General features: G+C 38.2%; 3 protein-coding genes across 3 annotated transcripts; 1 reads left to right on the top strand and 2 right to left on the bottom strand.

Annotated features, from left to right (window-relative positions):
• Positions 1-309: 309 nt before the first annotated feature.
• LOC112721795 (uncharacterized) lies at positions 310-2,904 on the bottom strand. Its single transcript, XM_025772825.1, has 4 exons — positions 2,502-2,904; positions 2,036-2,223; positions 1,231-1,951; positions 310-1,133 (listed from the first exon to the last, which is right to left on the bottom strand). The coding sequence occupies exons 1-4, from the start codon at positions 2,902-2,904 to the stop codon at positions 310-312; spliced, it is 2,136 nt and encodes a 711-aa protein (XP_025628610.1).
• A 931-nt stretch (positions 2,905-3,835) lies between these two features.
• LOC112722604 (RHOMBOID-like protein 12, mitochondrial) lies at positions 3,836-8,695 on the top strand. The gene is made up of 8 exons (XM_025773697.2): positions 3,836-4,302; positions 5,313-5,433; positions 5,572-5,691; positions 6,610-6,720; positions 7,187-7,225; positions 7,595-7,699; positions 7,815-7,856; positions 8,355-8,695. The coding sequence occupies exons 1-8, from the start codon at positions 3,920-3,922 to the stop codon at positions 8,442-8,444; spliced, it is 1,011 nt and encodes a 336-aa protein (XP_025629482.1). The 5' UTR covers positions 3,836-3,919; the 3' UTR covers positions 8,445-8,695.
• A 3,026-nt stretch (positions 8,696-11,721) lies between these two features.
• On the bottom strand, positions 11,722-15,075 carry LOC112721794 (uncharacterized). The gene is made up of 3 exons (XM_025772824.1): positions 15,054-15,075; positions 12,480-12,637; positions 11,722-12,435 (listed from the first exon to the last, which is right to left on the bottom strand). Exons 1-3 carry the CDS (start codon positions 15,073-15,075, stop codon positions 11,722-11,724), a joined length of 894 nt encoding a protein of 297 aa, XP_025628609.1.
• Between the last annotated feature and the right edge of the window lie 1,003 nt (positions 15,076-16,078).

Genomic DNA, 16,078 nt, shown 5'->3' with positions numbered 1-16,078 from the left:
TGTATGTATGTTGGAAACTTGTAATTTGAACTTAATATTGTGTATGTATGTTGGAAACTTGTAATTTGAACTTAATATTGTGTTTGTATGTTGGAAACTTGTAATTTGAATTTAATATTGTGTTTGTATGTTAGAACCCTTTAAATGTGAACTTCCTATCGTCGATTATGCTACAAATTAAAGAAGTTTCAGGTGTCATAAAGAAGTTTCATGAAAGTACAATGTTCCGATAAGGTGGTTAGCACAAACGGATAAACATAAACAAGCAAATGCCATAAAGTACTATAATGAAACATGAAAGGCATAAATCTACTGTCCTGGGTTGCTGGGACCTACACCAGCTGACCGACAGCATCTACTTCGGCTGTGTCCCTCGGCTCCACATTGCCTACAACGCCTAGGAGCACGTAACATTCGTGTGTCCATTTCGTTCAAGAAACGTGTCATCCTCGGGCGACCTTTCGTCACCCGTCTCAGGTTCGGATTCGGGACAAATCGAGGGCCGCTGTACACAGGCCACGTTGTGGGATTCCCCAGTGGCCGAAACCTAGCTCGGTAAACCCTCCGAACTTGGTCCATCTTGTAAACTTCGTGTACATACACTCGCCAATCCAGTCGCTGATTTGCACAACATGCAAAAACATGTCGACAGGGAATCTGATCCACCTGGAACTCACCATAGTCACATCGTTGTCGACGGAGGTCGACGGCATACTCAGTTCCACCTGGCATCTCACGAACCTCGAAGACCTCATTCATCCTGTCGAAGCAATTAACTTGGATGTTTGATGATGCAAGTTGATTTGCATTCAATTTCGACGTGACAACCTCAGAAAAAACATGTCCAGCTGTTATCCGCGACTCCGCCTCGGCTCTTTTTCTAGTGAACAACTCGTTAAGCCTGTAGAATGTGGCTTTGACAAGTGCAGTTATCGGAAGATTGCGTGCACCCTTCAACACTGAGTTGATGCATTCCACTAGGTTTGTCGTCATGTGACCCCAGCGGTAGCCACCGTCATACGCCAACGCGTACTGTTCACGTGGGATTCGGTTAAGCCAGTTCGTATAAGCCTCGCCCCGTTCACGTAAACGCTGGTAGCGCACTTCGTACTCGCGCACCGTCCTCGAATAACCTGCACAACAATCAAAGCCACACAAGAGAAGATTTCATGAGAAACACTGCTTGAAGGTAACTCGGTTAATAAGGAAATTCGAATTATTAAAATTTACCTATATTGACCACAAGTTTTTGCAGGTACGGTGCCTTGAACTTTCTCAAAAATTTCGACTCTATATGCCTGATGCAAAACATGTGGAATGCTCTCGTGGGTGACCAAGCTCCATTGCTCCGGGCCACAGCTGCATTGATGGATTCGTGCCTGTCAGAAATCAGTCCCACACCATCCCGAGTCACAACATGTTGTCGCAGGTTACTAAGGAAAAAATGCCATGCATCAGAAGTCTCCCCCTCCACAATTGCAAACGCAATAGGGACGATATTATTGTTACCATCCTGTGAAACTGCGACCAACAAACAACCCTTATACTTTCCGTACAAGTGAGTCCCATCAACCTGAACAACTGGCTTGCAGTGTCTAAACGCTCTAATGCAGGGGTAATAACTCCAGAAGACTCTGTGCAATACCCGGATATCAGTTACTTCCTCATCACCTTGATATGCAGACATAGTCTCGAAATGGACGATTGCTGATGGCTCCTTGTTACACATGGCCTCAAACCATATAGGCAAAGCTTCATATGATGCTTCCCAACCTCCAAATATTTTTTCCACTGCTTTTTGCTTCGCCAACCATGCTTTCCGATAGCTGATGGTGTAATTGAACTTCGACTGCACTTCCGTAATAACTGATTTCACCTTTATCGACGGGTCAGCCTCAACCAACGGCTTTATTGCTTCTGCAATTGTGTTTGAATCCAGCTTCGAATGATCCTGAGAAATAGTGGCTCTAGTACAAGTGTGAGAACCGTTGTACCTCCTTATAACCCAACAATACTTTCTGCTGATCATGCTAACCCTGATAAGCCAATCACACCCTGATCCATACTGTGTACACTTCGCATAGAAGGTCAACGGCTCCGACTCATACACACGGTAGTCTACGCCTCTTCGGATGGTATAATCTTTCACCGCCATCATAACAGCTTCCCTAGAACTGAATTCCATTCCGATTGCAAATTCACCATCTGCGACCATAGGAATTTCTACCACAACGACAGCCAAATCAAAATAATTTAACACAAATACATTTAATAACTGAAATTAAGACTACGTCAATGCTCCCTATATCCACATCAATATAAATATTATTCCTATCATGTTGTCATCCCACTTTTAACATCATACAAACATAAACACATAAAAAACTTTGGCCGAATGCACACAAATTAATATTCACGTGACTTATATTCTTATTTACATCACTCAACATAGATTATTTCCCAAAGTCTAATACTTTCTATATTTATATGTTAATACGTACCGGCACTCATATATTCCGGAAACTCCGGCGCATGCATGGCTTCCAAGTCCAGAACCCGCATGAAAGACGGCTCCTCAAAGGGATCTTCGTTTGCGAGTGCATTTGCAACGTCTCCCACATTTGGAGCCACCACCCCGTCACCTTGATCTTCTTCTCCGTCTGGAACAACAGCTTCGTAATTGCTTTCAAACTTTTCCTCACTGTCACTATCATATTCTTCCCCTTCAATATTTCGGTCCGCTTCAGATTGTTCGAATTCGACGTACAACTCTATCACCGATATCTGACCGCGAGTTTCAAAATACATTGAAAACATCTCCTGCATACTCGCTTCGTCGGTTACATACTTGGTTTGATACTGCACGAAACCACCAAATACCGGTATGGGATATCTGTATACCATACATGATATTTTTTTTGATATCTGAAAACCTATCTTCTAACAAATCACACCTTTTAGCTCCTCAAATGAGATTGTGAACGGAATAACAATATCTAACGGCTTCTCGCAACTAAATCTCACTCCTTCAGATGTTTGTAACAGAATCTGACCAAAATAATATACTCTAAGTGCAACTCTATCATCCATTTTTCATACTCTCATATATAAATATCGACTATACTCTCAAAGAGACACAGAGAGAAGTAGAAGAGAAACAGGGGGAAAAAGAAGACGCAGAACAACGAATAATCAGATCTGGGGAAGAAGATGAACACACACACACATATATATGTATATATATACTCAACTCGGACCCTCCGCATCCTATAAAAAAAAATTTGTGCAAAAAAACGGACCCAACGAGTCCATAAAAAAAATATATATTTTTTCCTGAGGAAAACGGACCCAACGAGTCCATAAAAAAAAATATTTTTTCCTGAGGAAAACGGACCCAACGAATCCATAAAAAAAAAAAATTTCCTAAAGAAAACGGACCCAATGAGTCCTTCACAAAAAAAAAAAAAACCCCAAACGTACCTTGCGATTCCACTTTCATATACAAAATAAAAAAATCTTAATTTTGGTCCCTTAACGAATCGGACCCTACGATTTCATACACAACTTCAATCTTTTTTTCCCGCGCAAGGCAATCGCTCGGTCCGACTCCTCCTGCATGGCTCAGAAAAAGCTACCCCACACCATTGTCTAACACCACTATATTCCATATCCCTGCACAACTCACCAACCCCTCCAATATTAAAAAAACTGAGCCACTTGATATTAGTGTATATACATAATTCATTAAAAAATAAAATATATATTTATCTATTGTATAAAAATTTATGTATACTTTTAATCTTTTATTCATTCTTCCAAAATAAAAAATATAGAATATAGATACAGTCAAGACTCAAGAGTGCACACACAGACTTTTGCAGAGCACGTACTTTCCTGTCTGTGATCAAAGCATAACAAAATGCAGAGCTTTCTTCGCAAATTGGTCGCAAACCACAGCCACAGCCACCACCACAACCTCTCCGGCACTCTCCACCGCAACATATTGCACTCTCTCTCAAAACCTCCTCTTTCTTCACAACCACAACAACAACTCGTACTTCAACTACGCAACCGCATTCCCACCACCTCTTTCTTCGCTACTCTCCCACTTCACCATTCTCACTCATGCCGCTCCTTTCTTACCCAAATTCGAGGGTTTCTCTCCAACCCGCTTCTTGCCTCCAATTTCCGCAGATTCTCCAACAGAAACCAGCTCCTCAATTTCAGGTCCAAGCTCCCCACACCTCAATTTCACCGCCGCAGCTTCGGCTTCAACCAATCTCCTGATCTTTACCGTGGCTGGTACTTTTTCTATCCATTCCTCCTTCAAAATGCTCAACTTATTTATACCCTCAACCTTAATTTCCATTTCTCTTCCCCTTTATTTTTTCTAATTTAGTGATTTTCGCATCTGACTGCTCTTTTATATTGTAGTTACCAATTGGATAACCATAATAATCGATAGGTTTTTTTCTGTATTTTTTTTCCTGATCATAGTTCTTGGCGAGGTTTAATTAGGGTTTATGAGGGGTTTTGCTTGTGTGTGTGGCTTTCTTTCCTTTTTTTATTTTTGGGGACATGACTAGCAAAACTATGTTATTTTTATGACTTTGACTTAAAAAAATTGGTATTTTTGAAACTTTGAGTTGATCATTTCAAAATTGTTTCTTACAAATTACAATTGATTTTTGTTCAAAATTTGCTTCAACAATGACGCTTGCAGCAGCCTTGTAATTTAATTTCTTCTGTGATATAGTATGGGGAAGTTTAAGTGGATCCATTTGCCTCTCAAGTGTTAACTATGTTTGGTGACTATGGTGGTGCCATAGAGGAAGAACTATAGAATTTATACAATCTTGTTGGAGGATTCCTCTTTCTCAGGGATGGGCTTCTGTCTACTCTATGGTCCCAATCATGACGCCATTACCTTGTGTGGAAGCATTGGAGTAACCAAAGTATTACTTCCATTTTTTATTAGGTTGCTAGAGTTTAAATTTTGTGGATCTCAACTCATTTCAACTTTTCAAGAGTTTTATTTTATCCACTGTAGCCTGTCCTTGTATTCTTCGAATTCCTGCATGCCTACATTGATGTACATAATATTTTGTTTTTGATGTTTTACATTTGATTTTGATATGCTATGGTTCAAAACTCAAATGCATTTTTGGTACTTTGCTATTTTATTGTTACTTTTGGCTTCAATTCCTTCTTGTAAATAGAATTATTTCCACTAATTATAGCGTACATATTTGTCTGCTTACATATATAATATGGTAGCCTTATTACAATTGTATATTTTCTTGTGTTTGCAGGAGATCATGGTTCAACAGGCTAACACCTAATGATATGGTTCTAGGATTGATTATAGCTAATGTTGCTGTTTTCTTATTATGGAGGATAGGAGATAAAAAGTTTATGATAAATAACTTTACTGTGAGTTTCTTGAGTTACAAATTTTGATTGAACCGATGATACCACTTGTAGACATTATTTGCTGGTGCTTTCTTTGCATTGAACTCTCACCTGTGTTACTTCATCTTGACTGCTAATTCAATTATTTTCTGTGAACAGATCTCCCTGGACAATTTCAAGAGTGGACGTTTCCACACTTTGATAACCAATGCATTCAGTCACATAGAATTTGGGCATCTGTTTTCCAATATGATTGGACTCTACTTCTTTGGATTGAATGTGCGATTGCCTGCTCTAGAGTTGTATTTTTGGTCATTATTTCTCTCGCCTCTTTCATTATTCTTTTTCTTTTATGTTACCTTGTTATATTTGTCTTCACAATATATTGTTTTAGGTTGGGTTATGTACTCTTTGTGGTAAATAAGTTAGGGTCAATCAGTGGATAGTTACTTTGTAATAATATGTTCGAGAGGGGAATATAAGAACTGCAGTCAGCTGTGTTGCCTTTGCAAAAGATAAAAAGGGGGAGAAAATTGTATTAGAGAAGATAAAGTAAACGATTGAAGATCCCTTAACATTTTAGATAAATCTGAGTTTATAGTTCAATTCATGTTGCTGCTTGTCAAGACTTTTGGAGCATAAGATTTGAAGGTTGATTTTACCAAAACGAAGAAAGATTATGTTGTCATTGGCCATCTCCTAGAAATCTTGTCTGTAGGATCTCTTCAGTTTCTTGTTTTTTATTGTTTTTGTTTCTTTTTTTTTTTTTTTTTTTTTTTTTTGTTAATGCAATATCTTTGGAAAAGGAGAGTCTTGTAGCAATGGTTAAGTTGTCTCGTCTGACTTCTAGGTAATGGGTTCATGCCTTGGCAACTGATGCATTTATCAAATTAGGCTGCCTACATTATATTCTTCGGATGCTGCCTTTCCCAGATCCTACCTTTACGTGGAATGCTTATGCCCTTTCTCTAACTAATGTCTTTTGCATTTATCTATCGTCTTTTGGCATACATTGAAATAGATTTATTATTAACATATGGTTTAGCTCTTTGGCTTGTTCAGAACATTAGTTTGAGTCAGTCAAATACCGTCAGTTCATTGTATATTTCTGTCTTTCTTCCTTATTTTATTAAACAAACTGCTTGTTCCATTTTCTTCTGTTGCTCATAACTTTTTTTTACCTTTGGATTTTGGCAGGTTGCAGGAAATTTTGGCCCTGCATATTTGCTGAAACTATATCTTACTGGGGCAGTTGGTGGTTCCATTTTTTACTTGGTGCATAAAGCCTATAAGTCACAAACATCAAAGGTCCAATTATGATTAAAACCGAGTACAATGCCCTTTTAGAAATTAATCAATTTATTGATTTGAAGCCTACCCTAGTACCCTTGCAATAATATACTAGAAAAAATTGCTCTCTCCAATTACAGTGTATTGGAATATGAATTTCTAGATTTTACTTTCATGTTGGTATTGCTGTAACTTTTAAAACTTACTGAGATAAAAAAGTGCATTTGATTTAGAAATGTGATCTATGAACTATTATTTGAAAGATGGAATGGAAATATTCAATGTATAGATAGATATATTTGTGCCTAAGGATATTTGTGATAAAATTCACCAACATAGTAATAATTAATGAAAGTAAATACTTGGTTTCTTTGCCACTAGAACTTGCAAATATTTGGTTGAAATTTCCTTTTCTAATCTTTTAGAAGTCCTATAAACTTCTTTTAATGAGTCTTAATGTTTCTCTAAATTTTGTTTTCTACAGGACTGGGGATTTATGAAGCATTCAAGGGATATAGCATTGGTGAGCATTTAGTAACTATCTGTAGAGAGTATAGGCCCTATTTTGTGATAGTAGATTTTCTTTGTTTGACAAGTTGATGATTTCATTTTACTTGTGGTTCTAAACTTTCTTCTCTTTTTCCTTTTTTAAAATTTTGTTAATTTATTTTTTAATACTTTTGTGAGGATTATAATATTATATAAAAGTTCTCCTAATTCCAGAAAAAGCCAACTTCTGTTGGTATATATTAAAACATTTAAAAATGGTTCTATTGACTTTTTTCAGATTATCAAATTATGTTTGTATTAGCATAAAAAAATATTATTTGCTTGTAACCATTTAAAGACACTGCTTGATATTCAAGTTAACTTGAACTTGGCAATGATTAAGGGGGCAAGTGCAGCTGTAAATGCAATTGTGCTGCTTGATATATTCCTCTTTCCCAAAGCAACCATTTACTTGAACTTCCTTATACCAGTTCCTGCAATCCTATTGGTAAGCTCTATACAACAATTTTTGCTTTCTCAAAACTGTGAAAGTGGATAAGTGAATGGAAAAGATATATTTCTCATGCATGTTTTTCTTTTGTTTGTAAATTTATGTAATTAAGGGCGCGCTCTATATCGGAAAAGATATGCTAATCATGTTCCAGGTATGGTGAACTCTCTCCAGGCTTACTTCGTTACACTTGGAGGGTGTTTGCGAGTTTTAACTTTGAAGGATAAAATCTCTGTTGCTCTTCAAACTCTTCCATTCCATCAATTTCTCTCCAAAATTTGAACTCGCAAGCACACTCTTCAAGTAATTACCTTGTTGGTCCTTGTACATTTTATGAATAAAGAGCTAATTACAAACTTTTAAAACATTGGTACTTGGGATATACTTGGTTGGACCATAAAGAGTTGAAAGTTGTTACGAATGAACTCCATGTGTAATTTTACATTTTACTCATGGAAATCATCCATAAAAATATTCACCTTATTTTTTCTTTACACCACCAATCAAACATACTGTTTTTGAAATTTTCAAACAAGAGTTACTACGGATGCTAGAATACTTTAGATACATTGTAATATCCATTCATTTTATTTAAACCCCATTCCTGTTTATTAATTCAACTAAAAATTATTGTTGATTTTTCAAATTTTAGGGAGACAGTTACGTAGCAGGATCTGCACATTTGGGGGGTGCTGTAGTTGCAGCTATTGCTTGGGCAAGAATTCGGAAAGGCATATTCTAATTTTATTAAAATAACTTTTTTTTCTCTCCTTAATTGATGTTGATGTTGATGTTGATGTTAGGGGAAGTAATGTTATTATTGTGCTAATTGTGAATTGCTAACTGGAGCAAGTGCAAGTGCCTCACAAGCAGCTTATCGGTTAAAAAATGTGTTGGTGCTTTTGCATGATATACTTAATATTTTAGTCTCATTATAATATAAAAATGAAATGTATTCATTTATTTGGATACAACTAAATTTAGGTTCAAAAATTCTCCGCATGATATTTAGGTCCCTTTGATAAGTTCTCCTACGCATAACAGAAGCAGCTACTGCTGGATTCTCTAAATCAAAGTACAAGTGTTATCTACGTTAAAATAATAAAAAAAAAAAAAACAGTTCAATTACACATCCAAGTATTTTTGTATCCAAGTTGGTTCAAACTTAACAAAAACCACTTTCATCACACCAGTTGGTATCACATGTGCGTTTCAATAATGCAACTGCTTTGTCTTTATCTTTTCTTTCTATTTCTCCGTTTCTTCCTCCTTCTTTTTTAAATTCGTGCACGTAGGTTCTTCTTCTTTTCTTCTTCGCGCATTTCATTATCGTAATTATCAACATCAATATTTTGTTAACAAAAACAAACATTTTGAATTGAATTTGAATTTATATAGTGGACAATGTTCGGTTCATTTAGTATTATACAGTGGTTTCGCTTTAACAATATTTTCAATTCATTCTAGACGCATGTGTTTTTGAATTCGAATTTATATAAGAAATAACATAAGTATCCAATAAAAATGAAGAAAAGAACAATGTTTATAGAACAATAGTTGGTTTTATATTGTGATGATGGCAAAGTAAAGTTATTTACATATTCTCTCATTTTATAGTGCAATTAAAACTATGCATGATTTGAAGAATAAGAAGCAAATAGCTGGGAGACAAAATCTTTTTTTTTTTTGAAAGAGGAGCTCAACACGTAGAGTGGAGCATAGAGAACACACATAGGTAAGACAAATCAGACAAAAAGACCAACACAACAATGAATAGTAACATATATCCCTTTGTTATAGTTCAGAAAGGATATGTTGATAATCTCCTCAACTCCTTTGTCTTTATTCTAGAAGATCCTCCTGTTCCTTTCCAGCCATAAGTTCCAAGTAATCGCACAAAAGCACACCATCCATTTCTTGCACTCCGCCTTCCTTTGTGATGTCTCTGTCCAACTTAAGAAGTGCTCCTTCAACGTACCCAGGCAAGACCATTGTCTACCAACATACGATAGCCATGCACACCAAACCTGCCAAGAAAAACTACAGCCAAGGAACAAGTGGTGATCAAACTCGACATCTGTGTTACATAAAACACACAAGGTACCTTGTTGGTTAATAGCCCCAAGCCGACTCAGTCTCTCCTTTGTGCTGACTCTGCCAGTCAAAACAAACCAAACAAACAACTCCACTCGTGGCGGGACTAGACCTTTCCAGATAGTTTTAGTAAAGCTATAGCTTGTGATATCCTCCGGGATCATTTCCGCCTGCATTACCTGCACAAATGAGTTAGTTGAAAAAATACCATGTTTATCATATTTCCACACAACTCTATCCTCTCTGTCTTGTGCAAGTCTGACCAGCCTTAATGCATCGTGTAACTGGTTCACTAGATCCAACTCCCATTGGAACAATTGTCTTCTCCATTGGAAGTTCCATATCCACTCTAACTCATCCCAAAACCCATAATCCCCTATCACTAATCCTTTTTGGTTTGAAACAGAGAAGAGTCTTGGAAAGCGACCTTTCAATGGACCTCCAATAAGCCAGACATCTTCCCAAAAGCGAGTACCTCTCCCATCTCCCACCTCCATGGACAAACCAGTAATCATCTTCTGCCTCACTTCTTGATTCGTGAACTATAGCTGACAAATATCCCTCCACGGTCCCCCCCGAGAAGGTAATTATTGGTTGGCCAAAGGCACATTTGGATCCAGGTTATTACATGAACAAACGACCTTCTTCCACAACGGACACTCCTCCTTCGAAAAGCGCCACCACCATTTAAACAAAAGAGCTGTGTTGCAGATCAAAGCATCTCCAACTCCCAATCCGCCTAGCCTTTTAGGAGCCTGCACCACTTCCCACTTAACCATAGCCATACCATTCCTCCCATCCTCCTTACTCCAAAAGAATCTTCTCTGCAAGGAAATCAACTTCTCTGCGACAGCCTTAGGCATCTTATATAGGCTCAAATAATAAACTGGAAGACTATTCAACACAGATTTTATAAGCACCAGCTTACCGACTTTATTGAGAGCCTTGGCCTTCCAAAGGCAAAGCTTTTCCTCCACTTTGTCTATTATCGGCTTCTACGTCTTAACCAATCTCGGGTTTGCTCCTAGTGAGATACCCAGATATTTCACTGGAAGAGTGGCTTCTTTACAACCCAACACCCTACACATACGTTGTACCCACTGCTCGTTACAGTTAATAGGAAACAAGCTAGATTTATCAAAATTAATACTTAAACCTGACATCAACTCAAAGCAACGAAGCAGCCTCCTGTAATTCTTGATGGTCTCTTCCTCAGGTGGGCAAAACAAAATTGTATCATCTGCGAACTGAAGGTGCGACAATTCTATATGATCTCTCCCAACCAACAACGGTGATATACGATCATTTCTAACAGCCTCTCCAATCATCCTATGTAGCACATCAACAACAAGTACGAATAGGAAAGGAGACAGTGGATCACCTTGTCGCAGTCCCCTTTCCATCTTGAACGGCTTAGAAGGCGAGCCGTTAATCAGCACTGACATAGAACATGTACCAACGCACTCCATTACCCAACCCCTCCATCTTCGTCCAAACCCCATCTTTTGTAGTACAAGGTCCACAAAACTCCACTTGACCCTATCATATGCTTTCTAGAAGTCTAATTTTATAATTGCCGCTTCCTTCTTCTTCAGTTTGATCTACTGAACAGTTTCGCACGCGATAAGGGCCCCATCATGAATCTTCTGTCCTTTAACAAAAGCACTCTGTGTCTCTCCCACTAGTCTTGGCATAACTGCTCGCATTATCCTAACCAGTATCTTCGAAATCACCTTATATACACACCCCACCATGCTAATCGGTCGCAGATCTTTGATTTCCTTTGCACCAGTAAACTTAGGGGCCAGCGCCACCCACGTAACATTAGCATCTGCTGGTAACTTTGAATATTGGAAGAAATTCAGAACTGCTGCTGTAAATTCAGAACCAATAGCATCCCAGTACTTCTTTATGAAGTTCATGTTTTAGCCATCACATCCTGGAGCCTTAGATGATTCACAGTCCCACACTGCCTCTCTAACCTCCTGAGATCTCGGTTGCACCTCTAATGCCATAGTATCCCCCTCACTGATTACATCCACCAGACCATCTCTGAACCCCACCAACGATGACTTCTCTTGATGATACAAATTTCTATAAAACTCGTTGATGGCAATCTTGATCCTAGCTTGATTTCTTATCAGACGTCCATTAATAACCAGTGCATCAATTCTATTATTCCTCCTCCTTTCAGAAGCTAAGTTGTGGAAGTATCTGGTATTTTTATCCATGTCCCTCGCATGTCTAGACCTCGACATCTGTTTCCAATGTAGTTCTTTCCTCACATACCATTTCTCACAGCACACAACTAATGCCCTTCTTCTTGCCTCTACCGTTCCATCATAAACCCTGTTACCCACCATGTCATCTAATTTCTTTATCTCTTCCTCAAACTTCAAAATTTTCTTGTCCATGTCCCCAAAATTAGCTCTATGCCATCTTCCCAGAGGACCCGTCAATGCCTTCAATTTATCAGTAAATTGTACCTCTCCTAACCCTCTCCATTCCTCTTTAACCATCCTCAGAAAACCTTCATGCGTGAACCACAAATCTAGACTTCGAAACAGTCTCGGGCCGTCCCTTAACCTCTTATCCTCCACTATAATAGGACAGTGATCTGACAAACCCGTGGCTCCCCTCTTAAGCGAGAATTAGGGAATACATCAAGCCATTCCAGGCTAACCAGGGCTCTATCAATAGGGCTACAAGATCGCCCTCTAAACCATGTAAACTTACGGTCAGTAATCGGCAAGTCCACTAAACCCATGTCATTTATCCAGTCCTTGAAATCTTCTGCCGATGAAGGTAGCCTATCAGTGCCGGGAGACAAAATCTTGATTGCTGATATTAATTATAGTTATAGTTATTATTAGTGTATAACTTGTTGTGCGGAAACTAATATTATTGACAAGTCATTTAATTTGGCAGCAGTTTTCTACACATTCATTCCCAATTTTTATTTCAAGCTTGCTTGAAATTTGTGGAATCCAGAGTATAGTTGGGTGAGATTCATATATGGTGTTTGATTCATTTAGTATTATACAATGATTTTGTTTTAATAATTTTTTTGGTTCATTTATAGTCCAGGTGTGTTGTTGATGAATAATTTGTCCCAATAGTTAGAATGGCTTTCAAGATAAATTGAATAGAATGGAATAAAATCTAATACAATTGAATAAAGTAATAATAAATAATTTCATTCTTTTTTGCTAAAAAAGACTCAATCATTAACAAAAACACATCGAATTTATTTTTGGATTCAAATGAATCTCAATTAAACTAAGAAATAAACCGAAATTACTTAAGGAATAAAAAATTTGGTCAATACTTATCAGCAACATCAAGTGAACCTCAATTAACACACAAATGAATCGAAATAAATTAAGAAATAAATCGGAATTTTTTAATGATGGCAGCAGAGAAAATCAGAACTAATAAAGATGTTCGCAAAATGTTGGTATTATTGGTGATGACGATAACGAAAAAGAAAAAAAAAGAAGACGCAACATTGAAAAAGAAGAAGAATCTGCGTGCGCGAATTTGGAAGGAAAATGAGAAGGAAGAGGAGGACAAGAAAATAGGGAAGAAGGAGAAGGAAAAAGAAGCATATAATTTAAAAAGTTGTTATAACAACTTGGTTAGACTTAGTTAAATATTTTGCTTAGCTTAGATGCAGAACTTTATTCTTAAAAAAAAGTGTTATGTGCATTAATATTATTTCTATGTATAAATTTAAAATAATCATTATTACTGCATATGATATTTGAATAACACTATTTACCAAAATAATAGAAAATAGATTTTTTTTTTATAACTTACAAGTATATTTATTTCGATAAAAATGTACATATTATATTTTATTAATTTGTGTTGCATAGGTAAATGATTTTTACTCGTGTTAAGTATATGTTTTAACTTTAATATTTTCAACGTTTTTAAAGTTTATTCTTAACGTTTAGTTTAATTTTATCTTTATGTTTGAAATATGTTGTGGTAATATTTAAAATTAAGGTGGAGAAGAATTTGTGAGGTCCAAATTCTTTTGGATAAAAGTTTCAATTTATTTGTCAAAACAGTAGATTATTCAACTTCTTCGCCTAAACGATGGTAAAGTATTCTGTAAAAGATTTTAATGCTTAAATTAAAAAGAATTTATATCAGAATTGAATGAATTAAAATTAAGAAATACTTCAATTTGATAAAGTATTTATTTTGTTGGATTTGTTAGACTTCTATGGACCCTTTATAAATTCAGACTAGTAAATTTGGATCATAGTATTATCTTTAGACCATGCAAAATACATTTTACCTGTTAATTCTATTTTTATTTTAATTTTTTTTTATCATGCGCATGGACGCATGGTACATATTCTTTATAAATTCAGTAAAAAACTTTACTATTTTCCAATTCTCCTTTTCACTAAAAAAAATTATACTCCAAATATTATTTCTTGCTCTCTCCATTTTTTCTAAAATTTCTGAACTAATTCTACGATCTCTCTACTTTTTTTGAAATTTCTAAACAAATTATTTGAAAATTCTATCGAGGCTCTCAAAGTATAAAAGTAGGGTTATGTTAGGTAACTAACGAGTTTCTTGAACAACATTAACAATGGCTTTAAAATTGGCCCAATTTAAATAAAACACATTACACCCCAAATTACTTACCTAAATCTTAATATTAGAATAACCATCTGCACACCTAATAAATTGAACATCCGATATATCCATTATTCACATTGTTTAATATTTTCATTGTCTACCTATACTTTTTTATAAAAATATTGTGATATAAAAAGGATTGAATTGTAATTACCTTTAACTTTAATGGATTTTTAGTAGAAAGCTTTATAATCATATACACAAATTTTAAGGATGAATTAAGGTAGGTAAAATTAAATTTAAGATGTTATGTGTTACGGACTGCCAAGTCCAGCTCAAGAAGTCACCGGGTCGGGACACTGCCCCGCCCAGGCCCAAACCTCTAGCAAAGGAGTTCAACGGGTCGGTTCTTAAGACCCGACCTAGGGCCCGACCGACCTACCACTTGGGGCGTACCATCGCTCGGGTCGGTACCCTCGGGGCAACGCCCAGCCTCCCGACTTGAAGTCCGGGACGACCTGCCCACATGGAATACGACAGCTCAGCTCCTCGATCACTGGGCTAGGCCATCACTAGGCCCACCCAACGTAGTATATAAGGGGAGAGGACAACTCTCCCCCCGAGGTACGTCACCATTCTTACCTAATATAGCCACCCTCTGGTACGGACTCCGACATGATCGTCGGAGTGTCCTTGCAGGTGGCCACCCCCCTTTCTTTTCCTGCTTCGTCCAGCCTCCGACGTCTCCAGCACGTTCTGATCCTCGCTCCACGTCAGCTCGGAGTCTCTCCCTCTCTCCTACTCATCACTACCCGACAACCCGAGAACTCCAGGTAACGAACATTGGCGCCATCTGTGGGGAACCCCGGCAGACATGGAGCGACCCATCACTTCGGAAGAGCTTCGCGAAGGAGGCGGGGCTCGTTTGAGTAGGGCGAGTTCGACAGCCCGAGCTGCCAAACATACGAGATCCTCCATTCAACCCAACCAACAAATGTACACCAAAACCCCCGAAAGGCGCCCCTTCGGGCGGACGGGAGCCGACAGCGCCAAGATCATGCAAGAGCTCAGGCATAGAGTACAAAATCTCGAGCGGGAGTTGGCGGCGAGGGGCCAATCCCACGGAAACGCTAGCCACTCGCACGGCGGTGCTAGCCAGTCCCACACCCACACCCGCTCCCCCACCCGAGCACACGATAGCCAAAGTATAAGCCTAACAAGGCACGAAGAGGCACACACGCAAGCAACTTCCAGATCCACTCGAAGCAAGTTGGAAAGCCACTGGGGGTCCCAGAAGGAGGAGGCCAGGAGACAACAAGATCCCATTATGATGGGAGCAACCCCTTTCCACCCCTCAATCCTCAAGGTTCTGCTCCCGAGAAACTTCGACAAGCCGACGGACATGAGGTATGATGGGACCAAGGACCCCCAGGAGCATGTCACAACCTTTGAAGCAAGGATGAACTTGGAAGGGATAGGCGACGCGATTAGATGCCGAGCATTTCCCGTGACACTGGCCGGACCAGCGATCAGATGGTTCAACGCCCTCCCACAAGGGTCCATCACAACCTTCGCAGACATATCCCAAAGCTTTTTGGCTCGGTTCACGACGCGCATAGCCAAAGTAAAGCACCCAATCAACTTATTGAGGGTCACTCAGAAACCCGGGGAACCGACCAG

Source organism: Arachis hypogaea, chromosome 11 (assembly GCF_003086295.3).
Source record: "Arachis hypogaea cultivar Tifrunner chromosome 11, arahy.Tifrunner.gnm2.J5K5, whole genome shotgun sequence".
Lineage (NCBI taxonomy): Eukaryota > Viridiplantae > Streptophyta > Magnoliopsida > Fabales > Fabaceae > Arachis > Arachis hypogaea.
This window is presented reverse-complemented; position numbering and strand designations above follow the sequence as displayed.

Bases quoted from the DNA above. Each gene is read 5' to 3' on its own strand.
- LOC112721795 (XM_025772825.1), bottom strand. From the start codon at position 2,904: ATGGTATACAGATATCCCATACCGGTATTTGGTGGTTTCGTGCAGTAT. The intron at 1,952-2,035 runs GTTAGCATGATC...ACTATTTCTCAG, and splicing joins GGTGTGATTGGCTTATCAGG to GATCATTCGAAGCTGGATTC. The intron at 1,134-1,230 runs GTAAATTTTAAT...ATTGTTGTGCAG, and splicing joins AAAACTTGTGGTCAATATAG to GTTATTCGAGGACGGTGCGC.
- LOC112722604 (XM_025773697.2), top strand. From the start codon at position 3,920: ATGCAGAGCTTTCTTCGCAAATTGGTCGCAAACCACAGCCACAGCCAC. The intron at 7,226-7,594 runs GTGAGCATTTAG...GCAATGATTAAG, and splicing joins ATTCAAGGGATATAGCATTG to GGGGCAAGTGCAGCTGTAAA. The intron at 7,700-7,814 runs GTAAGCTCTATA...TATGTAATTAAG, and splicing joins CAGTTCCTGCAATCCTATTG to GGCGCGCTCTATATCGGAAA.
- LOC112721794 (XM_025772824.1), bottom strand. From the start codon at position 15,075: ATGTCGGAGTCCGTACCAGAGG. The intron at 12,638-15,053 runs GTGGCTATATTA...AATTAATATCAG, and splicing joins GTCGGAGTCCGTACCAGAGG to CAATCAAGATTTTGTCTCCC. The intron at 12,436-12,479 runs GTTAGCCTGGAA...TTCTCGCTTAAG, and splicing joins GCCCTATTGATAGAGCCCTG to AGGGGAGCCACGGGTTTGTC.